We start from the raw sequence: 27,687 nt of genomic DNA on the forward strand, positions 1-27,687 counted from the left end.
GAGAGGTCCAACAAGCCCTCTCCTGAGTCAGACCTAAAGCAATCATCAAAGCTCATGCTTCCAGCTGGTTGGATAACTCTAGCCCCGACTCAGCAGGGGGCGTAGTAGGCAGAGAGACCACTGCTTCCACTTCAGCATACAAGCAGGGGACAGGCTTTTCTACTCAGACTTTAAACATTTGAGGCTGTATGTAGGGGAGGTGCTAGGTCTACAAAAGATCTGGGGCTACAGCCCGTAGCAGCGTAGTAAAGAAAGTCATACACTTGGGCAGGCATATAAATGTATATACAATAATATATGTGTGTGTGTGTGTGGGGTATCCCCAGAGAGTCCCCCACTTACATCAGGGTCCCCAGAGAGTCCCCCACTTACATCAGGGTCCCCAGAGAGTCCCCCACTTGCATCAGGGTCCCCAGAGAGCCTTCCCCCCTTGCATCAGGGTCCTCGGAGAGCCTTCCCCCCTTGCATCAGGGTCCTCGGAGAGCCTTCCCCCCTTGCATCAGGGTCCTCGGAGAGCCTTCCCCCCTTGCATCAGGGTTACCTCGGAGAGACTTCCCCCCTTGCATCAGGGTTACCTCGGAGAGCCTTTCCCCTTGCATCAGGGTCCCTCGGAGAGCCTTTCCCCTTGCATCAGGGTCCTCGGAGAGCCTTTCCCCTTGCATCAGGGTCCTCGGAGAGCCTTTCCCCTTGCATCAGGGTCCTCGGAGAGCCTTTCCCCTTGCATCAGGGTCCTCGGAGAGCCTTTCCCCTTGCATCAGGGTCCTCGGAGAGCCCTTTCCCCTTGCATCAGGGTCCTCGGAGAGCCTTTCCCCTTGCATCAGGGTCCTCGGAGAGCCTTTCCCCTTGCATCAGGGTCCTCGGAGAGCCTCCCCCTTGCATCAGGGTCCTCGGAGAGCCACCTTGCATCAGGGTCCCCAGAGAGCCACCCCTCCCCTTGTGGACCCCTGCAGAGACTCGGGGCTATGGGCCTCAGATTCGGGGCTACAGCCCCTAAAGCCACCCCGTAGCGACGCCACTGGCTGTATGTATGTATGGACAAATTTTATTTGCTTTTTTTTCTTTATCTTTGTTTTAGAGGTGCATTGTTTGAGTCTTAATACCTTGCAAGAGTAGCTTAATGCCTTAGCAAATGCAATATGTCAACAAAGTAATACCGGTTAACCAGAGAATTAGCCACAAGTTTTACTGTTCTGCAAAGTTACAGATGAGACTAATTGATGGTAACGACAGCACCGAGGACCAAGTTTCCATGGCCTCTTCCTTCCGACTCCTCTTCCTTCTACTCCGCGGTCACCAATACAGTTGGGCGTTTATTACGAAGTGGCTTGTTGCTGGTGCCAGAATCCGGCTTTACGGAATTAAAACAAGCAAGGTTTAATAATAATGGAAGGAGCCCCGTCTTCCCCCGCAGTGGGATACTTGGTGCAGTCCAATACAACACTGGGCAAGCCTGGGCCTGCCTGGTGCTTTTAATGAATAGTCATGAGGAAAGGGAAAAGGGGAGGGCCCACGTTTGTTGTTGGATGCAGCTAGTTGACAGAACCCAGGGAGATGAGAGAGAAAAAAAAAAAAAGAAAAATTCAAACAAACTGCTTACATGTACCACAGCATCCTCCGAGAGCCATGCACTGCGTCGTCTACCTGGGCTGCCATTGCACGTTCTCGCTCCTACCCAAACCTACGCTTCTGACCCCATGACTCCGGTGCTGGGACTTTTGCCTCTTATATTCAAATTCCACATAGAATAAAATGCTATATATAAGTGACCCCATGCAGCCGTACACGGTAGGTAACGGGAGTTATTGCAAGCATTAAAAGAACGTAATTTTTTTTAAACTTTTGTTTTTGTTTTTTTATGTGTAATATATAAATATATATTTAAGCAATCTATAAATATTTATTTTTAATATGATATCATTTATATATTTTTCTTTTCATTTTTTATACCCTTTTTATTTTTTTATTTTGTTTTTTGAACAGAAAAAATTTTACGAAGAAATGTATTCATATATTTATCTTTTAATGAATACAAGTTTATTTTTCTGATATATTTTTTTTGTTTGTTTTTTTTTTTTTTTTTTTTTTTTTGTAGTACACGTTTACTTATTTTTATTTTTTATTTTTTTTATCAGGACATATATTTTTTAAAGAAATGTATACACATATTTATTTTTTAATGTATACATATTTATTTTTCTAATATGATAAATGTTATAGAATTTTTTCTTTTTTTTATTACACATTTACTTTTCTTTTAACAGGACAAATTTATTTTTTAATAAAATATAATATATTTTTTTTTTATAGAAATTTATTTTTTAATGTATAGATAATTATTTTTCTGATCGTTTTTTTTTTTTTGTAGTACATGTTTACTTCCTTTTTTGTTTTGTTTTTTAACGGGACACATTTATTTTTTAATAAAAAAAATGTAATTGACCTATTTTTTAAAGAAATGTATACACATATTTATTTTTTAATGTATACATATTTATTTTTCTAATATGATAAATGATATATATATTTTTTCTTTTCTTTTTTTAATTACACATTTACTTTTTTAACAGGACACATTTATTTTTTAATAAAATTATAAATATATATATATATATATAAATATAATATAAATTTATTTTTATTTTTTTATAAAAATTTACACGTATATTTTTCTAATAGGATAAATGTTTTATATATATTTTTTATTTTTTTTATTACACATTTACTTTTTTTAACAGGACACATCTATTTTTTAATAAAATTATAATATTTATATGTTTTTTTATAGAAATGCATACACATTTATTTTTTAATGTATACATATATATATATATATATATATATATTTTTTAATATGATCCATTTTATATATTTTCTCGTTTCTTTTTCTTTTACACGTTTACTTTTTTGACAGCACACATTTTATATATATATATAGATATAGATAGAGATTATGTAATATGTATTTTTTTTTTTATTGTATTAATTGTTTTTGTACTATTTTGTCTGGTTATATATCTTTGTTTGCCCCAAGTTTTTTTTTTTTTTTTTTTATAAATTTATACTCAAATTTGATTTGTAATATAGATTTTTCTTTGTTTTCTTATTTTTTTTTATTGTATATACCGGTACATATTTAGTTTTCCTAAAGAAATGTATGTTCATTTAAAAAAATGTAACCCCCCCCCCACCTTCCCCCATGAGTTCCTTTACCGTCACTCCCTACTGCTTCTTTCACACCTGTTGCTATTTAAATCCTGCCATGCATTAAAATTAGGAAATTAGGGCTTCTTTTGGGATCAGTTTCACGACTGCGACAATCACAATGAAGGGAGAACAGGGGTTGTGCCTTTTGCTCTTTGGTGGCTGTTAAAATTGTAAACTGCCTTCTCCTGGGTTTTGTGTATTTTCTGTTCTTTATATTGAAACATATTTTTGTTAATTTTTTTTTTTAATTTTTAATTTGTTTTTTATTAAATTTTTAGTTGAAAAAAGATAGTTTGTACATTGCTTTCATAGTGGTTGTTGTTGCTTTTATTAGCAAGGGGGTGAACGTGTAAAAAATGCTGGAAACTTATTGCTGCTTACATGTGTTTGTAATATGTAGCTGGAGATACAAAATAAGCAAATATGCAGATTTTTTTTTTTATTTTAATTCCTAAAAATAATACATACTTTTGATGCAAGGTTCATTCGGAGGGATTTAAGTCAAATTTTTTTTTTTTTTTTTTTTTTTTTTTTTTACTTTTCTAAATGATTCAATTTTTTCAGACTATGAGATGAATATTAGTCCAAATTATGTAATAGTTACTTAAGCAGAAAATAATCCCTTCAAAAAAACTTATTTTTTTCAAGGAGTAAAAACAATGTATTTTGAAATGGAGCGATGGCCGAAAATGACCAAGTAGTCCATTGAGTCTACCTCAATTTTTTTTCTAGTTTAAAAAAAAAAAATATATATATATATATATATAATATGTGTGTGTATGTATATATATATATATATATATATATATATATATAAAAAAATTTATATCATTTCATTTTTTTTTTTTTTTCTTATACACAGTATCTTGAAAAAGTATTCATACCCTTTGGAATTTTCCACATTTTATCATGTTACAACCAGTAATGTAAATTTATTTTATTTGTATTTTATTTGATAGACCAACACAAAGTGGCACATAATTGTGAAGTGGAAGGAAAATGATAAATGGTTATCAAACTTTTTTTTACAAATGTGTGAAAAGTGTGGGGGGGGGCTTTTGTATTCAGCCCCCTTTACTCTGTTACCCCTAACTAAAATCTAGTAGAAGCAATTGCCTTCAGAAGTCACCTCCTTAGTAAATAGAGTCCACCTGTGTATAATTTAATCTCAGTATAAATACAGCTGTTCTGTGAAGCCCTCAGAGGTTTATTGGAGAACCTTAGTGAACAAACAGCACCATGAAGGCCAAGGAACACACCGGACAGGTCAGGGATAATGTTTTGGAGAAGTTTAAAGCAGGGTTCAGTTATAAAAAAAATATATCTCCCAAGCTTTGAAAATCTCACGGAGCTCTGTTCAATCCATCATCTGAAAATGGAAAGAGTATGGCACAACTGCAAACCTACCAAGACATGGCCGTCCACCTAAACTGACCGGCCGGGCAAGGAGAGCATTCATCAGAGAAGAGCCAAGAGGCCCATGGGAACTCTGGAGTAGTGATGGACGAACGTTTCGCCCGGCGGTCGTTTCGCGGCGAATTTCCGACTTTCGCCGTCCGCGGGTTCGAACGCCTTTTTCCGTCGTTCGCCCCGGCGGACTTACGTGTTTAATGTATACAAGAACTTTAACCTTTCGTGACACGTTTATCATGTGTTACAGGACAACCAATTGAGACATGACAGCTCATGGACACTTGGACATTCCCCCTAACCTATAAATACACCCGATCCGGTGGCCATTTTACATTCTTTCTTCTGTCACTGTAGGGAAAGGATCCTGTGTGGAGTAGGGACAGAGAAAACGCTAGCTATTTGGTACACAAAAGTTCTTTTCAGGACTGGTATAGGTGTTAGGTCAGCAGCCTGAGTTTCTTTTGTCAGTTTAGATAAAGGGACAGAGCGCTGTATGCTGCTATTTTAGGGACAGCTCAGCCAGATTAGTCTTTCTTCATCATCATCATCATCATCATCATTAGCTGTTACTATCAGGTCCACAAAAGAGCTGTTCCAGCTAATCGTTCCAGCCTACTCTTTTTTGCCAATTTGTATAGGGACAGGCAGGAAGCAGTGTGTCAGGCAGTGAGGATAATTTTAAAGACTTGCTGTTACTATTAGTTCCACAAAGGTTCTTTTCAGGACTGGTATCAGTGGTACGGTAATAGGCTTGTACACGTATAATATTCTTTCTTCCAAATATAGAAAGAATATTATACTTGACTGCTGCCCTTCTGCTGCAGTCTGCTAATCATTCACAACTCACTTGTTCCACAAAGCTCTTTATCAGGACTGGTAACTTGGTCTGTCTAGGGTGCTACGGTACATAGGCTTGGGTGCGGTACAGTCTGCTGTTCTGTAAGGACCGCTATCGGTCCACAATACATAGGGTTGCCGTGCACTACTGCTGACCGCTGCCCTATACTGCAGCAGTCCTTCAGCGGTATAGGGACTGACGCACAGTCTGCTAAACACTAATACACAACCTGCTTGGTCCACAAAAGTTCTTATAAGGACTGGTAACTTGGTATAGGGTGCTACGGTACATAGGCCTGAGTGCGTTACAGTCTGCTGTTCTGTAAGGACCGCTATCGGTCCACAATACATAGGGTTGACGTGCACTACTGCTGACCGCTGCCCTATACTGCAGCAGTCCTTCAGCGGTATAGGGACTGACGCACAGTCTGCTAAACACTAACACACAACCTGCTTGGTCCACAAAAGTTCTTATAAGGACTGGTAACTTGGTATAGGGTGCTACGGTACATAGGCCTGAGTGCAGTACAGTCTGCTGTTCTGTAAGGACCGCTATCGGTCCACAATACATAGGGTTGCCGTGCACTACTGCTGACCGCTGCCCTATACTGCAGCAGTCCTTCATTGGTATAGGGACTGACGTACAGTCTGCTAATCACTAACACACAACCTGCTTGGTCCACAAAAGTTCTTATAAGGACTGGTAACTTGGTATAGGGTGCTACGGTACATAGGCCTGAGTGCGTTACAGTCTGCTGTTCTGTAAGGACCGCTATCGGTCCACAATACATAGGGTTGCCGTGCACTACTGCTGACCGCTGCCCTATACTGCAGCAGTCCTTCAGCGGTATAGGGACTGACGCACAGTCTGCTAAACACTAACACACAACCTGCTTGGTCCACAAAAGTTCTTATAAGGACTGGTAACTTGGTATAGGGTGCTACGGTACATAGGCCTGAGTGCAGTACAGTCTGCTGTTCTGTAAGGACTGCTATCGGTCCACAATACATAGGGTTGCCGTGCACTACTGCTGACCGCTGCCCTATACTGCAGCAGTCCTTCAGCGGTATAGGGACTGACGCACAGTCTGCTAAACACTAATACACAACCTGCTTGGTCCACAAAAGTTCTTATAAGGACTGGTAACTTGGTATAGGGTGCTACGGTACATAGGCCTGAGTGCAGTACAGTCTGCTGTTCTGTAAGGACCGCTATCGGTCCACAATACATAGGGTTGCCGTGCACTACTGCTGACCGCTGCCCTATACTGCAGCAGTCCTTCAGCGGTATAGGGACTGACGTACAGTCTGCTAATCACTAACACACAACCTGCTTGGTCCACAAAAGTTCTTATAAGGACTGGTAACTTGGTATAGGGTGCTACGGTACATAGGCCTGAGTGCGTTACAGTCTGCTGTTCTGTAAGGACCGCTATCGGTCCACAATACATAGGGTTGCCGTGCACTACTGCTGACCGCTGCCCTATACTGCAGCAGTCCTTCAGCGGTATAGGGACTGACGCACAGTCTGCTAAACACTAACACACAACCTGCTTGGTCCACAAAAGTTTTTATAAGGACTGGTAACTTGGTATAGGGTGCTACGGTACATAGGCCTGAGTGCAGTACAGTCTGCTGTTCTGTAAGGACCGCTATCGGTCCACAATACATAGGGTTGACGTGCACTACTGCTGACCGCTGCCCTATACTGCAGCAGTCCTTCAGCGGTATAGGGACTAAGAGTTTTGTCACAGGGTGATTTAAAAAATGACAGGCAGAGGAAGAGGCAGGCCCTTCCGCAGGGGTGGTAGGGGTAGGGCAGGAGCAACAGCCTTGAGCCAAAGTGGGAAGTTGCAGAAGGTGCGTTCAATTACTTTAAAGGACGCACCAGACTTGGTTGAGTGGCTCACTCAGCCTTATTCTTCTGCACCCTCCTCATCCTCTCGATCTGCACCCTCTTCTTCACTCTCTGCTATGTGCACCCCCAAAGACACTACCACCAACAACACCACCACCACCACATACCTTCCGCTTGAGTGCAAATGGGGGCCTTCATGCTCCAGTGTTTTAATAGGGACCCCCGTATAAAAAGCATGAGGGTCAAGGACCAGTACTGGGTGGCAACGTACTTAGATCCCCGGTACAAACACAAAATGGCGGAAATGTTACCGCCGTCGCAGAGGGCTGTCAGAATGCAGCACTTCCAGGCCTTGCTTCGAGAAATGCTGCATTCTGCTTTTGCGTGCGCTGGCAGAGGAGCAATTCCCACTCCCAGAGAAGGATTTGCGGGTACCAATCCAACAGCGCCTGCAAGAAGAGGCCGGTTTGAAGATGTGTTGGTGACTTCGGATATGAGGTCATTCTTTCAGCCGACCCATCGACAGGTGTCATCCGGATCCAGCATCAGGGAACGCCTAGACCGTCAGGTGTCCGACTACATTGGGTTAACGGCCGATGTGGACGCTCTGAGGAGTGATGAACCCCTAGACTACTGGGTGGGCAGGCTTGACCTCTGGCCAGAGCTTGCCCAATTTGCAATCGAACTGTTGGCTTGCCCCTCATCCAGTGTCCTGTCCGAAAGGACGTTCAGCGCAGCAGGGGGGATTGTGACCGATAAGCGTACTCGCCTAGCTCACCACAGTGTTAACTACCTCACATTTCTAAAAATGAATGAGGCATGGATCTCGGAGGAATTCAACACATGTGATCAGTAGACCATGTATATGTCTATAAACAATTTTTGGAATCAAGCACACAGACCTTCTTAATTCATTTGGCTCACTTCCCTGACCCAAAAAAGCACACCGTACTATATGCCCCTACCCTCCTCTTTGAAGAGGTTGAGCGGTGTCATATTTCTACTGGGGCTGCTTATTATGAGGGGTTCCCACCATCCCTGTGCTGTGCTGACTTCCTCCTGGGTGTTCTTATTATGAGGGGCTCCCACCATCCCTGTGCTGTGCTGACTTCCTCCTGGGGGTTCTTATTATGAGGGGATCACACCATCCCTGTGCTGTGCTGACTTCCTCCTGGGGCTGCTTACGGTGCTGCTGTCAGCGCTGTATGTCACGGAGCTGCTGTCAGCGCTGTATGTCACGGAGCTGCTGTCAGCGCTGTATGTCACGGAGCTGCTGTCAGCGCTGTATGTCACGGAGCTGCTGTCAGCGCTGTATGTCACGGAGCTGCTGTCAGCGCTGTATGTCACGGAGCTGCTGTCAGCGCTGTATGTCACGGAGCTGCTGTCAGCGCTGTATGTCACGGAGCTGCTGTCAGCGCTGTATGTCACGGTGCTGCTGTCAGCGCTGTATGTCACGGAGCTGCTGTCAGCGCTGTATGTCACGGAGCTGCTGTCAGTGCTGTATGTCACGGAGCTGCTGTCAGCGCTGTATGTCACGGAGCTGCTGTCAGCGCTGTATGTCACGGAGCTGCTGTCAGCGCTGTATGTCACGGTGCTGCTGTCAGCGCTGTATGTCACGGAGCTGCTGTCAGCGCTGTATGTCACGGAGCTGCTGTCAGTGCTGTATGTCACGGAGCTGCTGTCAGCGCTGTATGTCACGGAGCTGCTGTCAGCGCTGTATGTCACGGAGCTGCTGTCAGCGCTGTATGTCACGGTGCTGCTGTCAGCGCTGTATGTCACGGAGCTGCTGTCAGCGCTGTATGTCACGGAGCTGCTGTCAGCGCTGTATGTCACGGAGCTGCTGTCAGCGCTGTATGTCACGGAGCTGCTGTCAGCGCTGTATGTCACGGAGCTGCTGTCAGCGCTGTATGTCACGGTGCTGATGTCAGTGCTCTGTATTACGGTGCTGCTGTCAGTGCTCTGTATCTCCTGCACCCTCTTGTTTGCCTACCCTGGTCCCTGACCTTCCCTCTCCTCCATTGCCTTCATTAGCTCCATAGTCCTGAATTGTCAGAACAATTTCCCAAATAAAAAAAAAATGCTTGTAGTTATCGATCCCAAATTCACCTCATACATGTATTATGCTATTGTCCAGGTGGTGGGACTACGTGCTACCCCCTAATAATTACCCCGTGGCCGCAAATTCGACCTAAAGGTTTGCGAAATTCGCCTCCCATTGAAGTCAATGGAGCCCGCGGCGAACGGTCGTTTTCGCGAACGTTTGTGTCCGTTCGCGTTTCGCGTTCGCGAAACGTCCCGTCGGAAGTTCGTCCATCACTACTCTGGAGGAGCTGCAGAGATCCACAGCTCAGGGGGGAGAATCTGTCCACAGGACAACTATTAGTCGTCTCTCCACAAATCTGCCCTTTATAGTGACAAGAAGAAAGACAATGGTGAAAGAAAGTCATAAGAATTCCCATCTCTAGTTTGTGAGAAGCCATGTGGGGGACACAGCAAACATGTGGAAGAAGGTGATCTGGTCAGATGAGACCAAAATTTAACTTTTTGTCCTGAAAGCAAAACTCTGTGTGGCGGGAAACTAACACTGCACATCACCCTGAACACACCATCCCCACCGTGAAACATGGTGGTGGCTGCATCATGTGGTGGGGATGCTTTTCTTCAGCGGGGACAGGGAAGCTGGTCAGAGTGGGTGGGAAGGGGAGGGGTATGGGGTTTATGGAGGTGGGTATTATGTGCAGGAGAGGAGTATGGGGTTTATGGAGGTGGGTATTATGTGCAGGAGAGGAGTGCAGAGTAAAAAAAGGAAAGGTGATGAAGGAACTCGCCTAAGTTAATTACTGAGGACCATGCAGCTTAAGGGTAAGGGAACTTTAATTACACCAAAATATCATTAGTACAAAAATCACTGGATAAAAATCCGGAGTGTACGGTGCAGAATGTATGGGGGAGGAGTGAGGAGTGTGGAGTGTACAGTGGAAGGTATTATGTTCAGGATGGTGTCAGTAGGGCAATTTTTTTTTTATAATTTTTTTTTTTTTTTTTTTTTTTTTTTTACAATTTCATTTTTTAGTGTTGTTTTTTTTTCATTTTTTCAAAATGCTTTCTGGCGGGCAGTGGATGGTGTCACTGGGGCAGTGAACGGTGTTAGAATTTTTTTATTTTTATAATTTGGGGATTGGACAGCCTCATTAGGGCAGTGGACGGTGTCAATAGTTTTTTTTGTTTTTATTATCTTATTTATTATCTTATTTATCATCTTATTATCTTATTATCTATTTTTTACAATTGATTTATTTATTTATTTTAAGATTTTTTTTTTTTCACAGTGCTTCTGGGGAAGGGGGTGAGGGGTATGAGGCAGTGGATGGTGTAATGTATTTATTGTTTTAGTTTTAACACTTTTTAACTTGTTTTTGATTTATTTATTTATTTTTTTTGTGGGGGGGGGGGGGGGTATTGGGGCAGTGGATAGTGTAGGCACTTGTTGTCAATAGTTTTCCTTATATATTTATTTTACAATTATATTTTTTATAATTTTTTTTTTCCAATTTTATTTTGTAATGCTTTTCCAATATTTTTTGTAATACTTTTTGTAGAGGAGGAGAACGGGGGAGTGAAGGAGGCGGAGGATGGGGGAGTGGAGAAGGACACAGCGGGCTGGGAGGGAACACAGGGAGTGCAGGAGGACGGGGGAGCGGAGAAGGAGGAGGACGACGGGAGAGTGGAGGAGGACGACGGGAGAGTGGAGGAGGAGGAGGAGGACGACGGGAGAGTGGAGGAGGAAGAGGAGGACGACGGGAGAGTGGAGGAGGAGGACGACGGGAGAGTGGAGGAGGAGGACGACGGGAGAGTGGAGGAGGAGGACGACGGGAGAGTGGAGGAGGAGGAGGAGGACGACGACGGGAGAGGAGGAGGAGGACGGGGACGGGAGAGTGGAGGAGGAGGAGGAGGACGACGGGAGAGTGGAGGAGGAGGACGACGGGAGAGTGGAGGAGGAGGACGACGGGAGAGTGGAGGAGGAGGAGGAGGACGACGGGAGAGTGGAGGAGGAGGAGGACGACGACGGGAGAGGAGGAGGAGGAGGAGGACGGAGGAGGGCGGGAGAGTGGAGGAGGAGGAGGACGGGAGAGTGGAGGAGGAGGACGACGGGAGAGTGGAGGAGGAGGACGACGGGAGAGTGGAGGAGGAGGAGGAGGAGGATGGGTGAGTGGAGGAAGGAGGAGGAGGAGGAGGAGGACGGGAGAGTGGAGAATGGAGGAGGACGGGAGAATGGAGGAGGACGGGAGATTGGAGGAGGAGGAGGAGGAGGAGGATGGGAGAGTGGAGGAGGAGGAGGGTGGTAGAGTGGAGGACGGAGGAGGAGGACGGAGGAGGAGGATGACCTAAACCTTGTGGACAGCCTTCCCAGAAGAGTTGAAGCTGTTATAGGAGTGTGTCTATGGGAATGTTTGAGCATTCTTCCAGAAGTGCATTTGTGAGGTCAGGCACTGATGTTGGACCAGAAGGCCAGCAGGCCAGTCAAGTTTCTCCACCCTCAAACTCGTTCATCCATGTCTTTATGGACCTTGCTTTGTACACTGGTGTGCAGTCATGTTGGAACAGAAAGGGGTCACCCCCAAACTGCTTACACATAGCTGGGAGCATGAAATTGTCCAAAATGTCTTGTTATGCTGAAGCTTTAAGAGTTCCCTTCACTGGAACTAAGGGGCCAAGGCCAACCCCTGAAAAGCAACCCCCCACACCATAATCCCCGTCCCCCCTTCGCCAAATGATTTGGACCAGAGCACAAAGCAAGGTCCATAAAGACATGGAGGAGCGAGTTTGGGGTGGAGGAACATGCCTGACCTGCACTGGTGTCAGTGTGGGAAATGATGTCCTGTTATTGGTATCAGTGGATGAAAATAGCGCCTCAAGGGCCAGATAAAGGCAAGCAAAGGGCCGCTGTTAGGAGACCACTGCTCCAGAGCTTAGTAAATGAGACAAAGCTTCACTTTGCTATGAATACTCAATCACATGCAAGGGGGGAAAAAACAGCATGCATGGGTTGTGTATATTGTGCTTTCATCAATTTCTACCTCTCTGTGTCATAAATGGTGTATTGCCCTGATTCCTGGTGTCAGACAGCCTCTTTCTGTAGATGCTGCTCCATCTCTCTCTTGGTTTGGTCCCTCCAGCTTCTGACCACATGTCTTCCCATGCTCGTTCCTTCTGTAAGTACATCTGAGCAGTCAGCAACAAGCTGTTCCTTCCCTTCCAGAATCCCCAAGACAGCAGAACAGCAGCTGATGCATCTCTAGAGGTGTCGGAGATGTCCACAGGGAGGATTTGCTGCGTCTCTGAATAAGACATGGCCTTTGTGTGAAAACCTTTCTTTTTTTTCCAGAGAATCAGGCATGATAGAAATATAGATGCCACCACCGTTCACTTGTTTGTGAGGGTGCAAGCTCTGGGGTGGTCATCTTCATCCGTACTTAGCCACTGAATCAAAATGGCACATCTGAATTTAGAATTGGAATACCACATATTAATATTCAAGTCCAAATACAAGTTTATTCTAACAATAGATTCCTTGCAAAGCCAACATGGGGCTGTAACTTTGCTCCCTTCCTCAGGGTCTAAGAAAATCACACAGAGGTACATTATATGTGGACTCAGTGTTCAGTATGTAGCTTGAGAGTTAGGAATGTGCTCAGGATCTGTTACCCCGGCTGGATAAAGCAGTCCTTCAGCATTCAGAAGTTTCTAGTCCAATAGTCGGCTTCTTCACATTCGCACCATTGCCATACTACTACTACTAAAAGGGAACATAACTTTTTTGTTAATTTACAGGTCGTTCAAATTTCACATTTGGTATTATTTTTTTAATTACAATGTCTTTACTGATTTATTCTCTATAAAGCCCCTATACACACTATCAGATTTTCTGCTGATTTTTTTCCTTGAGATTTACAAAAACCATGTAGTGCAAGGGCCTGCCTGATTGTATACAGATTGAAACTCCTGAGGTTTGACCTCATATTATATGGTTTTTGTAAATCTGAATGAAAAAATCAGCAGAAAATCTGATAGTGTGGGGCTTGACTCTTCCTTTTCTTTTTTTCATTGCAGGTAAATAATGGTGTCCAAGCAGAAGCAACGTGCCGTCATTGAGTTCTTGACAAAGGAGGGACGCAGGCTGTCCGACAGTCACAGCAGGCTACAGAATGTTTATAGAGATGACACCATTGGCAAGAGCAATGTCTTGTCAGTGGTGTCACCTCTGTAATGTCTTCTCTTTGGTGACTCTTGTACATGGTGTCATCTCCATAATGTCTTGTCACTGGTGACTCTTGTCCATGGTTTCATCTCCGTAATGTCTTCTCATGGGTGACTCTTTTGTCCATGGTGTATTCTCTGTAACATTTTGTCATTGGTGACTCTCGTCCATGGTGTCATCTCCTTAATGTCTTGTCACTGGTGACTCTTGTCAATGGTGTCATCTCCATAACATTTTGTCACTGGTGACTTTTGTCCATAGTGTCATCTCCGTAACGTCTTGTCATTGGTGACTCTTGTTAATGGTGTATTCTCCGTAAGGTCTTGTCATGACTCTTGTCCATGATGTCATCTCCGTAACGTCTTGTCATTGGTGACTCTTGTTAATGGTGTATTCTCTGTAAGGTCTTGTCATGACTCTTGTCCATGATGTCATCTCTGTAATGTCTTGTCAATAGTGTCATCTCCATAATGTCTTGTCATTGGTGTCGCTTGTCCATGATGTCATCTCTGTAATATCTTGTTAATAGTGTCATCTACATAAGGTCTTGTCGTTGGTGACTCTTGTCAATTAAGCATTCGCTATAACGTGTTGTCACTGGTGACTCTTGTCAATGGTGTCATCTCCATAACATTTTGTCACTGGTGACTTTTGTCCATAGTGTCATCTCCGTAACGTCTTGTCATTGGTGACTCTTGTTAATGGTGTATTCTCCGTAAGGTCTTGTCATGACTCTTGTCCATGATGTCATCTCCGTAACGTCTTGTCATTGGTGACTCTTGTTAATGGTGTATTCTCTGTAAGGTCTTGTCATGACTCTTGTCCATGATGTCATCTCTGTAATGTCTTGTCAATAGTGTCATCTCCATAATGTCTTGTCATTGGTGTCGCTTGTCCATGATGTCATCTCTGTAATATCTTGTTAATAGTGTCATCTACATAAGGTCTTGTCGTTGGTGACTCTTGTCAATTAAGCATTCGCTATAACGTGTTGTCACTGGTGACTCTTGTCAATGGTGTCATCTCCATAAAATCTTGTCATTGGTGACTCTTGTTAATGGTGTATTCTCCGTAATGTCTTGTCATGACTCTTGTCAATGGTGTCATCTCTGTAATGTCTTGTCATCGGTGACTCTTGTCCATGTTATCATCTACATAAGGTCTTGTCATTGGTGACTCTTGTCCATGTTATCATCTACATAAGGTCTTGTCATTGGTGACTCTTGTCAATTAAGCATTCGCTATAACATGTTGTCATGGTGACTCTTGTCCATGGTGTCCTCTCCGTAGTGTCTTGTCTTGGGTGACTCTTACTATTGGTGTCATCTCCATAAACATTCTGTAGCCTCCTGTAGATGTCTAACAGCCTGCACCCCTCCTTCGTCAAGAACTCAATGACATTACATTGCTTCTGCTTGGAATCCATTATTTACCTGCAATGAAATAGAAGAAGAGTTACTATAAAGGAACGGTTTACTCTACCAACAGGTGAAATTTTACTGACCTATGTATAGTAAAAAAAAAACGTTATGGCCATTTTTTTTTTTTTTTGGTACGACCCTCATATACAGAGGGTTCTAGTGTCTGCATCCTCTCTCCCAAGCATCAAACTAGTATACTGTCAACTAAATATCGAGACATCTGATATGCACAGACCTGTTCCTAGCCAGTGATTGTGCAGGTAGTGAAGAATGGATCAGAATGACAGTCCTGGAACTTGCACCTGCAAATGCAAATCAGCAGCGGTCACATTATATCTGGTTGGCTTATTTTAGGCAGAAGATTGTACAGAAGCCAAACCTTTCATGGGATTTCTGGGTTCTCATAGCAGTAGATGTTTGTCAGACTGGGAGAGAAGTTCCCATACATACATACAGTTATGCCTTAAGGGAAACGCATGCTTCTAGGAACATGAAGGTATGAAAATGCCTGCTGCCTGGCTGTCATGCTGATCCTAATGCTTCAATGTTTCTGACCCAGAGCCAACATGCAGATCATGAATTCTGGCTTCACTGGGTCAGGGGCTTAGATAGTATTGGATGCCGGTCACATAACATTTTTAGGAGGATGCCAGCAATGGCGTTCCTTGTATTTATATGAATATGGGCTCCCTTAAAGCGGGAGTCCACCGGGACTCCGCGTTTTTTTTTTTTTTTTTTTTAAAAGCCAGCAGCTACAAATACTGCAGCTGCTGACTTTTAAATAGTGACACTTACCTGTCCAGCGCGCCCGCGATGTCGGCACCCGAAGCCGATCGCTCGCTCGGCTGCCGGGTCCCGCCGCCATCTTGGGTATGGGAATCAGGAAATGGAGCCTTTCGGCTTCATTTCCCGGTTCCCTACTGCGCATGCGCGAGCCGCGCGGCGCAATCCGGACGGTCCCCGCTGCCTCTGGGAGCTGTGTGTTTCCCAGCAGGCAGCGGGGCACTTGCTGAAGGGGGCGGGCGCTTGCGGAACGGGGGCGTAACCTACGCTCGTTCCGCAGAGAGCTAGCCCGGAAGTGGGTGCAGTTACCTGGATTATCCAGGTAACTGCACCCCCCTCCCCCCTGAAAGGTGCCGATTGTGGCGCCGGAGGGGGGGGGGATTCCGATGAGCGGAGGTCCATTTTAGGGTGGACCTCCGCTTTAAAGTGTTTAATAAGCCCACAACAGTAAAACACAACGGTGTGTATATGCAGTAAAGCGTGCTTGTTATACTCACTGGGGGAACCTAAGGGGTTAATCCTGCTCATTGTGTAAAAAGGCTGTTTGATCCTGTCTTCTCTGATCCTTCCCTTCTTTTACTGTGCCCAATCCATCTCCTGATAGTACAGAGCCTTGGGAGCACTCTGCACATGCTCAATCTGATGTGTTTTTCCTAAAGTGTTTTTTTTTCTTTGGAGAGTACATGTGATTGTTTAGACAGTGCTGATTGGCCCTGTGCTAGAGGGTCAGGGGTCATGCAGCCTCATAGGAAAGTCAGAGTAGAATGAAAACTCCACCTACAAGCTTTAGCACTGATATAAGTAATAAGACTGCTATATACTGCTGATGAGAAAAAGTATTTAGCAGCTTATGGTGGTTAAAAATGCCTGTTTTTTTTTTGTTTTTTGTTTTTGTTTTTTTTTTGTTAACCTTCCATCAACCCAACCAGCCCTTAAAAAAATTCTATTTGCTTCCTATTTTTTTTTTTTTTTGTAACATCTTTGTTTATTATGGTGTTTATTATATTGGCAAATATGACACAAAGTTTCTCGCTGGAAACAATAGAGCTGAGCAAGAGCTGGGTAATGGAAATAAACAGTCCTCTCTCTGTAGAGATACTCAAAGCCAGGGCCGGTGCTACCACTAGGCAAACTAGGCAGCTGCCTAGGGCGCACTGCTGCCAGGGTGCCCGGCCACTGGTGTTCCTACTCTCTTCTCTCTGCAGCAAGCAACTAAGTCTCAGCATCAGCCGACGTTCTGTTCACACATAGTGTCAGGGGCGCAGCGGCGGCAGAGCAATGGAAGCAAGAAAACATTCATTGATGGGCATTGGTAGGCTGCATTTGATGGGCGCTGGTGAGGCTGCATTTGATGGGCGCTGGTGAGGCTGCATTTGATGGGCGCTGGTGAGGCTGCATTTGATGGGCGCTGGTGAGGCTGCATTTGATGGGCGCTGGTGAGGCTGCATTTGATGGGCCCTGGTGAGGCTGCATTTGATGGGCCCTGGTGAGGCTGTATTTGATGGGCCCTGGTGAGGCTGTATTTGCTGGGAGCGCTGGAGAGGCTGCAATTGCTGGGAGCGCTGGAGAGGCTGCAATTGCTGGGAGCGCTGGAGAGGCTGCAATTGCTGGGAGCGCTGCTGGGAGCGCTGGAGAGGCTGCATTTGCTGGGCGCTGGAGAGGCTGCAATTGCTGGGAGCGCTGGAGAGGCTGCAATTGCTGGGAGCACTGGAGAGGCTGCATTTGCTGGGAGCACTGCTGGGAACGCTGGAGAGGCTGCATTTGCTGGGCGCTGGAGAGGCTGCATTTGCTGGGCGCTGGAGAGGCTGCATTTGCTGGGCGCTGGAGAGGCTGCATTTGCTGGGCGCTGGAGAGGCTGCATTTGCTGGGCGCTGGTGAGGCTGCATTTGCTGGGCGCTGGTGAGGCTGCATTTGATGGGCGCTTCATTAAAAAGGTGGGGTATACATCGGCAGGGCAAAAGGAGTGGGGAAGGGGTGGAGCTGAGGGGGGCGGCAAAATGAGTTTTCGCCTAGGAAGTCAAAAATCCTTGCACCCGCCCTGCTCAAATAGAAAACACACAAGGATGTTACAAAAGAATAAAAGTTTCCGGAGAGTATGTACAAACCAAGACTCAAAAGCAGACAATGGAAGTGATATAAAAAATGACGGCATTTCATATGAAATAGGCTTTATAGCTCCCTTAGACCCCTTTCACACCAGGGCGTTTTGCAGGCGCTATAGCGTTAGAAATAGCGCCTGCAATCCGCCCTAAAGAAGCTGCACCATTGTGTGCAGTGTGAAAGCCCCGAGGGCTTTCACACTACAGCGGTGCGCTGGCGGGACGTCAGAAAAAAGTCCTGCCAGCAGCTTCTTTGGAGCGGTGAAGGAGCGGTGAATCAATGGGGCAGTGCTGTAATGCCGCCGGCAAAACGCCGCTGATGCGCCGCAAATCCGGCGGTAAAACGCCGCTAAAAATAGCAGCGTTTTACCGCCGATGCTATCAGCGGTGTGGTGTGAAAGGGGTCTTAAGATCTCTGCAGAAGCCCCACCAACTTGTCCTGCAGAAGCTACCTTCTAAGTACCGGTGAATGGGGCTTTAGGATCAATCCTAACAAGGGGCGAAATGCGTCAGTGCCAGAGGCAGCTAGGTGTATTTGTACTGGTTACTTTAACAAGGAGGACTGGTTTGTGGCTTTAGTATGTAAACCCAATAACTGCAATCCTAGACATGTGCCACTGCTGAGAAATGAATTTGTTTTTGTTTCATTTGTTTTGTTTTTTTGTTTTTTCGTTTTTCGGGTCATTCGTTATGATCCCAATTCTTAAATTCGAAATTTCGTAAATACGAAAATAAGAAAGAAAATACGAAAATTTTAAATAATTACTAACTAATAATAACTAATTATTAAATTAAAGGTCTTGGCATTTCCTTCCAAATTTGTCTGTTGGTGAAAGTAACGAATACAATTTTTTTTCCAACGTTACGAATTATCCTCCGAAAATAAAGAACGTCGCATCTAAACAAATGAAGCGGAATAAATGAATATTAAATAATAATAATAAAAAGGTTTTGTTATTATTGATATTTATTATTATTATTAGTTTGTTACGTTCCATTTGTTTAGATACGTTCGTTATTTTGGATAATTCGTAAGATAAATTCATATTCGTTACTTTCACTAATAGCCAAATTTAGCCAAATTTGAAAAAGGAAATTCCAATACCTATAATTTAATAGTAATTATTAGTTACCTTATTATTAGATAGTTATTAGGATTTTCGAACTTATGACTTTATGAATTCGAAAATTTGAGAACCCTAATAACTTATAATAACTTTAACTATTACTAACTATTTAATTATAGGTATTGGAATTTCCTTTCAAATTTGGCTGTTAATGTATGAATACAAATTTAACTTACAAATTATCCAAAATAACGAATGCCGTATTTAAACGAATGGAAAGTAACAAATTAATAACAGAGCTTTTTTTTTGCTTAGGATAAAAAGATCACGATTCTCGCGATATAAAATCTTTCACATTATACAAAAAAATTGGGCTAACTTTACTGGTTTAGTTTTTTTTTTTTTGTTTTGTTTTTATTTATTAAAGTAATTTTTTCCCAAAAAATTGCATTTGAAAGACCGCTGCGCAAATACAATGTGACATAAAATATTGCAACAACCACCATTTTATTCTCTAGGGTCTCTACTAAAAAAAAAAATATATATATATATATATATATATATAATATATATAATAAATGTTTGGGGGTTCTAAGTAATTTTCTAGCAAAAAAAACGAATTTAACTTGAAACCAGCAAATGTCAGAAAAAAGGTTTTGTTTAAGTGGTTAAACGTTCCTCATTTACACACATAGTCTATTTCTTTGACAAATTGTTACAATGTTTATACTTAAGTTCCACTGCTAAAGAATGTTGTGATTCTTGGCAGACTGCCCGTTTTTTGTTTTTTTTTGTTTTGTTTTTTTCTTCCTTTCTTTTGAGGGCTGTGGCTTCAGAAGAGCAGAGAGAATTCTTTGCATAAGTTTGCATAATTGTGAAACACTTTTGTCAAGATCACCACGGGGAAAAAATTGCGATAACGATTCTTGACGATTAATCGAGCAGCTCTAATTAATAATATTAGATAACAATAATACAAACGTTTTATTATTATCGTGATAACCATTCTTGACGATTAATCGTGCAGCTCTAATTAATCATATTAAATAACAATAATAATACAAATGTTTTATTATCGTGATAACCATTCTTGACGATTAATCGCATAGCTCTAATTAATAATATTAAATAACAATAATAATGCAAACGTTTTATTATTATCGCGAAAACCATTCTTGACGATTAATCGCATAGCTCTAATTAATAATATTAAATAAAAATAATAATACAAACATTTTATTATTGTCGCGATAACGATTCTTGACGATTAATCGTGCAGCTCTAATTAATAATATTAAATAACCATAATAATACAAACATTTTATTATCGTGATAACGATTCTTGACGATTAATCGTGCAGCTCTAATTAATAATATTAAATAACCATAATAATACAAACATTTTATTATTATCGTGATAACGATTCTTGACGATTATTCGCGCAGCTCTAATTGATAATATTAAATAACAATAATAATAGAAACATTTTATTATTATCTCGATAACGATTCTTGGCAATTAATCGTGCAGCTCTAATTAATAATATTAAATAACAATAATAATAGAAACATTTTATTATTATTATTTACTATTAATTTAATTTGTTCCGCTTCATTTGTTTAGATGCAGCGTTCGTTATTTCTGATAATTCGTATTCGTTACGTTCACTAACAGCCAAATTTGATAGGAAATTCCAATACCAATACATTTTAGTTAGTTAGTTAGTTATTATTAGTTAGTTTATTCTTTAAAATTTTCGGATTTTCTTTCTTATTCTCGAATTTACAAATTTTCAAATTTACAAATATTCGGAAAAATTTGTTAAAAGCGTTTGTCAAAATTCGTTAAAAAACCCGAATTCGGAACGAAACAAATTGCACATGTCTATTCAATACTTCTCTTCCCTTCGGTGATGAGAAATCCGCGCGCTTCCAACACACTGACCTCTTCTCCCCAGATTTTTTTTGGGGTTCTGGGTCCTTTGATTATTGGTGATGGGCTGGGCCAGGATGATGCACCCTTCTGCGCATGTGTGAGTCCAATCATCCCGGCACTGAGGCGTGCTGACACTGAGCTGCGCATGCGCAACTTATGCAGGCCATACACGGTTGAATTTCGAACGAATTTTCTTTTTAAAATCAGAAAATTAGTTTTTTTTGTGATCCGATGATGCCACCATTGATTTTCAAAATTTGGCCGACCAAGCCTTCAATTTCACCTCATGTTGCTACAGAAAAGAATTTTCTTGGCTGGGAATCTTCTTTTCTCTCTGTAAATTTTCTTTTATCTCCGTACATTTTCTTTTCTTATTACGTTTCTCGCACGATTCTCCCATCATTGATTAGAAAATCGTTTGTTTTTCAAAAAATTTCCAACATGTCCAATTCCTCAAATTTTATTTCCGTACGAAAATCGGCTTTTGCTGCCGCCCCACTAATGGTGAGAAATTCATACGAAAATTCTTAGATACGATTTTCGAAAGAAAATTCTTTCGAAATTCGAACCGTGTATGGCCGGCATTAGAGTACATCCTCAAAGACGAGCTCCGGGCTCCTTCAGGGAAAAAAAGGAAAAGTCAGCAGCTACAAATACTGTAGCTGCTGACTTTTAATATTTGGACACTGGAGGGAGGGAGGGGGGGGGGGGAGAACTTCCAGGTGAATTTGCTGTGGCGAGATTACCCAGAAGTGGTAGCGGGTACCTGTCAAAACCAGGTACCCGCTCTTCCTCTTCCCCCTGAAAGGTGGCAAATGTGGCATCGGAGGGGGGTGGGTGGTGGAGGAGGCAGATAAGCGGAGCTTCCCCTTTTGGGTGGAGCTCCGCTTTAAGCATCTTGCGAGGAGGACGGTAAGAAACCTCTATAGCAGAAGTGACTTAGTATACACTATATTATCAAAAGTATTGGGACACCTGGCTTTACTCGCATATGAACTTTAATGGCCTCCCAGTCTTAGTCTGTAGGGTTCAATATTGAGTTGGCCCACCCTTTGCAGCTATAACAGCTTCAACTCTTCTGGGAAGGCTGTCCATGGGGTTTAGGAGTGTGTCTATGGGAAGGTTTGACCATTCTTCCAGAAGAGCATTTGTGAGGTTAGGCACTGATGTCTGATGAGAAGGCCTGGCTTGCAGTCTTCACTCTAATTCATCCCAAAGGTGTTCTTTTGGGTTGAGGTCAGGACTCTGTGCGGGCCAGCCAAGTTCCTCCACCCCAAACTCGCTCATCCATGTCTTTATGGACGTTGCTTTCTGCACTGGTGCGCAATCATTTGGGTGGAGGGGGGATTGTGGTGTGGGGGGTTGTTTTTCAGGGGTTGGCTTTGGCCCCTTATTTTCCGGTGAAGGGAACTCTTAAGGCGTCAGCATACCAAGACATTTTGGACAATTTCATGCTCCCATCTTTGTGGGAACAGTTTGGGGATGGCCCCTTCCTGTTCCAACATGACTGCGCACCAGTGCACAAAGCAAGGTCCATAAAGACATGGATGAGCGAGTTTGAGGTGAAGGAACTTGACTGGTCTGTACAGAGTCCTGACCTCAACCCGATAGAACACTTTTGGGATGAATTAGAGCAGAGACTGCGAGCCAGACCTTCTCATCCAACATCAGTGCCTGACCTGACAAATCCGCTACTGGAAGAACGGTCAAACATTCCCATAGACACACTCCTAAACCTTGTGGATGGTCTTCCCAGAAGAGTTGAAGCTGTTATAACTGCAAAGGGCGGAGCCAACTCAATATTGAACCCTACGGACTAAGACTGGGATGTCATTAAAGTTCATGTGCGTGTAAAGGCAGGTGTCCCAATACTTTTGGTAATAAAGTGCATCTCCTCTGCAATAAAGAATCTATCTACTTGTAAGCTTTTCCATTCGGAGCAAAGTTCTGCTTTAACTTCTGTGTTTGTATCTGTATTACTTTCCAGCAGAACAAAAAGTTAAATTTTCAGCCAACATTTGTCTGCAGGAAGAGGAATCTGCTGTGAATGAGATGATTGTCAGGGTCTCCTCTATTAGAAAATGCCTATTGACATAGTAACATTAATTCTTGCGGTCTTAAAGAATGCAGCATAATGTGTTGGGACAGCTCTCATCTCCAGCGCCTGCTTGTAGGAACATCTCCTGAGAATTACACAGATGTCTCCTTATACCGGGACCATCACATTCAAGTGGACCCGTCCCTCCCCCACCCCGGGGGGGTCTGTTCTCTGCACTAACCCGATATATGGCCCGTGACTAAACCTGGTGTATGGATGTGGGTGCCCTAATGAAATATACGGGGACTGTACCGAAAGTCATGCAAAAGTGGGCAGAACCTTTTCATACCCTTGCATAGGTAGTTCAAATGTCATAGGTTGGTAGAAAAACTCTTCATTTATACCAGTGGCCTCCACGCTGTGGCCCAGGGGCTTTTATCCGGTCCTTTGGGCATTATTCCACCTCACCTGCCACTGGCACCGACAATGAGACACTATTCCTCCCCCTGGCACCAATGATGGGACACTATTCCTCCCACTGGCACCAATGAGGGGGCACTATTCCTCCCACTGGCACCAATGATGGGGCACTATTCCTCCCACTGGCACCAATGATGGGGCACTATTCCTCCCACTGGCACCAATGATGGGGCACTATTCCTCCTATTGAAACCAATGATGGGGCACTATTCCTCCCACTGACACCAATGATGGGGCACTATTCCTACCACTAATACCAATATACCTCCTCTGGTTTCCTCCCACGCTCCAAATTGGCCCCTAGTATGTGTATGTATATATGGGAGTTGGAGACCTTAGATTGTAAGCTCCTTGAGGGCAGAGACTGATGTGCATGTAAAATATACAGTATGTAAAGCACTGCATACATTTACAGTGCTATATAGGCACCTGTAATTAAATATTCCTCCCCCTGACACCAATGGAGGAGGACTATTCTTCCCCCTGACACCAATGATGGGGCACTATTCCTCCCACTGACACCAATGATTGGACACTATTCTTCCAACTGTTACCAATGATGGGGCACTATTCCTCCTATTAAAATCAATGATGGGGCACTATTCCTCCTATTAAAATCAATGATGGGGCACTATTTTTCCCACTGACACCAATGATGGGGCACTATTCTTCCCACTGACGCCAATGATGGGGCACTATTCTTCCCACTGACAGCAATGATGGGGCACTATTCTTCCCACTGACACCAATGATGGGGCACTATTCCTCCCACTGACACCTATGATCGGACACTATTCTTCCAAATGATACCAATGATGGGGCACTATTCTTCCTATTGAAACCAATGATGGGGCACTATTCCTCCCACTGACACCAATTGATGGGGCACTATTCCTCCCACTGACACCAATGATGGGGCACCATTCCCCCCACTGACACCAATGATGGGGCACCATTCCCCCCCACTGACACCAATGATGGGGCACTATTCCCCCCCAATGACACCAATGATGGGGCACCATTCCTCCCACTGATAATTATTTGAGCCAGGCACTCTATTTTCTCTCATAAATACAAAGAATATTCCCAAATAAATGTGTATACATTTGATCACAATTTTCTAAGTTGGGTCTCAACAAGCAAAAACATGAAATGGTTGTGTATTAGAGGTGGCCCTAGTGGCAGAGAGGTGTAAAGCAGCCCATACATTGACCATTTCTTTTCCTTCAACCGGCTGTTATACCCTCTATAATAATCTTCAGTCTTCTCCCGCTGGGAACCAACCGTTGTTTGGTTGGATCATACGAGAACGATGCCCAACATCTTTTGGCACCTTTTTAAAGTCAAAATGAAAGAAGTGTCCATTCTTGTAATCTGTGACCCGAAGAGAGTGGAGGGGGGAATCTCTTCCATGGTGTTCACACATAGAGCTGGTTGTACTGCCTGCAAGGACTTTTACTGATCGAATCGCTTTGTAAATTGCAGCCCGTGGGCTGGAGACACTTATCCCACCCAGGTCAATTAAAGGATAATTGGAAAGCAAATATGGGGCGGCTTACACAGGTCTCCACAGAGTGTTCCATCAAGATAAGACTGGAAATCCACTCTCCAAGTCATACTTGGCACACCGATGAATTCCATACACATTATCTGATGGTACAATGAAAGTGTTATATTTTTATATCACTCTAATGATGGGAATTGGCATGGTGGACAATATCCAGAAAATGACTCTTAAGAATGTAATTAAAACAAGTTTTTAAAAGGATAGGATCAGTGTGGGTCTAATTTATTTATTTATTTTGAAAATTATGAGTTTGTATGCTGATGTTGTTCATTTATATATATATATATAGAGACAGAGAGAGAGCGATACAGAGAGAGCGATACAGATATAGATACAGAGAGAGAGCGATACAGAGAGAGCGATACAGAGAGAGCGATACAGAGAGAGCGATACAGAGAGAGCGATACAGAGAGAGCGATACAGAGAGAGCAATACAGAGAGAGCGATACAGAGAGAGCGATACAGATACAGATATAGATACAGAGAGAGAGAGAGAGAGAGAGATGCAGAGAGAGAGAGAGAGATGCAGAGAGAGAGAGAGAGATGCAGAGAGAGACAGAGAGAGAGAGATGCAGAGAGAGACAGAGAGAGCGATACAGAGAGAGCGATACAGAGAGAGCGATACAGAGAGAGCGATACAGAGAGAGCGATACAGAGGGAGCGATACAGAGAGAGCGATACAGATATAGATGCAGAGAGAGAGAGATGCAGAGAGAGAGAGATGCAGAGAGAGAGAGATGCAGAGAAAGAGATGCAGAGAGAGAGATGCAGAGAGAGAGATGCAGAGAGAGCGATGCAGAGAGAGCGATGCAGAGAGAGCGATGCAGAGAGAGCGATACAGAGAGAGAGACAGAGAGAGCGATACAGAGAGAGCGATACAGAGAGAGCGATACAGAGAGAGCGATACAGAGAGAGCGATACAGAGAGAGCGATACAGAGAGAGCGATACAGAGAGAGCGATACAGAGAGAGCGATACAGAGGGAGCGATACAGAGAGAGCGATACAGATATAGATGCAGAGAGAGAGAGATGCAGAGAGAGAGATGCAGAGAGAGAGATGCAGAGAGAGAGATGCAGAGAGAGAGATGCAGAGAGAGCGATGCAGAGAGAGCGATGCAGAGAGAGCGATGCAGAGAGAGCGATACAGAGAGAGCGATACAGAGAGAGCGATACAGAGAGAGAGACAGAGAGAGCGATACAGAGAGAGCGATACAGAGAGAGCGATACAGAGAGAGCGATACAGAGAGAGCGATACAGAGAGAGCGATACAGAGAGAGCGATACAGAGAGAGAGAGATGCAGAGAGAGAGAGATGCAGAGAGAGAGAGATGCAGAGAGAGAGAGATGCAGAGAGAGAGCGATGCAGAGAGAGAGAGATGCAGAGAGAGAGCGATGCAGAGAGAGAGCGATACAGAGAGAGCGATACAGATATAGATGCAGAGAGAGAGAGATGCAGAGAGAGCGATACAGAGAGAGCGATACAGAGAGAGCGATACAGAGAGAGCGATACAGAGAGCGATACAGATATAGATACAGAGAGAGAGAGAGAGATGCAGAGAGAGAGAGAGAGAGATGCAGAGAGAGAGAGAGAGAGATGCAGAGAGAGAGAGAGAGAGATGCAGAGAGAGAGAGAGATGCAGAGAGAGACATGTATAGAGATAGAGATACAGAGAGACATATAGAGAGAGAAACAGAGAGAGAAACAGAGAGATCTATATAGAGAGAGAGATACAGAGAGAGAGAGATACAGAGAGAGAGATACAGAGAGAGAGAGATACAGAGAGAGAGAGATACAGAGAGAGAGAGATACAGAGAGAGAGAGATACAGAGAGACATATAGAGAGAGAAACAGAGAGACATATAGAGAGAGAAACAGAGAGACATATAGAGAGAGATACAGAGAGACATATAGAGAGAGAAACAGAGAGAGAAACAGAGAGATCTATATAGAGAGAGAGAGAGAGAGAGATACAGAGAGATCTATATAGAGAGAGAAACAGAGAGATACAGAGAGATATATATGTATATAGCGGCCATAACCCTTGGCAGGGCGGCCTTAACTTTTGGGCTTACCGGTTACCTCCGCTTGGCTGGTTCTTCCACGTCTAGGGGTTCCCAGGGTTAGTACCCAACAACTTTGGATGCTGATACCATAGATGTCCTTTAGAAAAAGTTTTTATTTGCAGGCGTAACATCCAACAAACAGTCTCGTATGGGAACAGAGGGCAAGGGTGAAGGAACTCGGGCACCTTGAACTGCTAATATCAGAAAGTCTCTAATACCACCCAGAGAGTGGCCACTCGCAGCTGGGCGCTTCAAGGCTGAACAAACCTCTAGCCAGAGATTATGGCAGTCAGCACTTTTGATCCAGAACTTGAGAAATCTCTGACCTTGAGTAACTGGTAACAGAAGTGAATGGGAACCTTTTTTCCTCAGTACCTGGAACGTTCTCTGTCTCCTTGGCAGTACTGGAAAAAGTGTAAATTCGTCAGTGTCCTTCTCCACTCAGCAACCAGTCGCTGGGGTTTGGGGTCGTTATGTTGGAATACTGCCCTACGGCTTCAATATATCACAGTACATGTTGGCATTCATGGTTCCCTCAATGATCTGTAGCCCCCCAGTGCCGGCAGCACTCATGCAGCCCCAGACCATGACACCCCCACCACCATGCTTGACTGTAGACAAGACACACTTGTCCTTGTCCTCCTCACCTGGTTGCCCCCACA

The 27,687-nt window shown here is 43.6% G+C and overlaps 1 protein-coding gene across 8 annotated transcripts in view; it reads left to right on the forward strand.

The window, feature by feature from the left end:
* TP73 (tumor protein p73) overlaps positions 1–27,687 on the forward strand; it is a 256,858-nt gene that overhangs the window by 114,654 nt on the left and 114,517 nt on the right. The window contains exon 1 of one of the 8 annotated variants that reach the window (XM_077458235.1): positions 1,595–1,785. The exons of the other annotated variants lie outside the window; for them this stretch is intronic. Within the exon in view, the coding sequence (XP_077314361.1) occupies positions 1,750–1,785 (36 nt within the window). The 5' untranslated portion in view covers positions 1,595–1,749. Of the gene's footprint in view, positions 1–1,594; positions 1,786–27,687 lie in introns of those variants that run through there. 8 annotated transcript variants of the gene reach the window in all.

This window comes from Lithobates pipiens, unplaced genomic scaffold (assembly GCF_037356315.1).
Source record: "Lithobates pipiens isolate NorthernLeopardFrog02 unplaced genomic scaffold, aLitPip1_a1.2 Scaffold_27, whole genome shotgun sequence".
Classification (NCBI taxonomy): domain Eukaryota; kingdom Metazoa; phylum Chordata; class Amphibia; order Anura; family Ranidae; genus Lithobates; species Lithobates pipiens.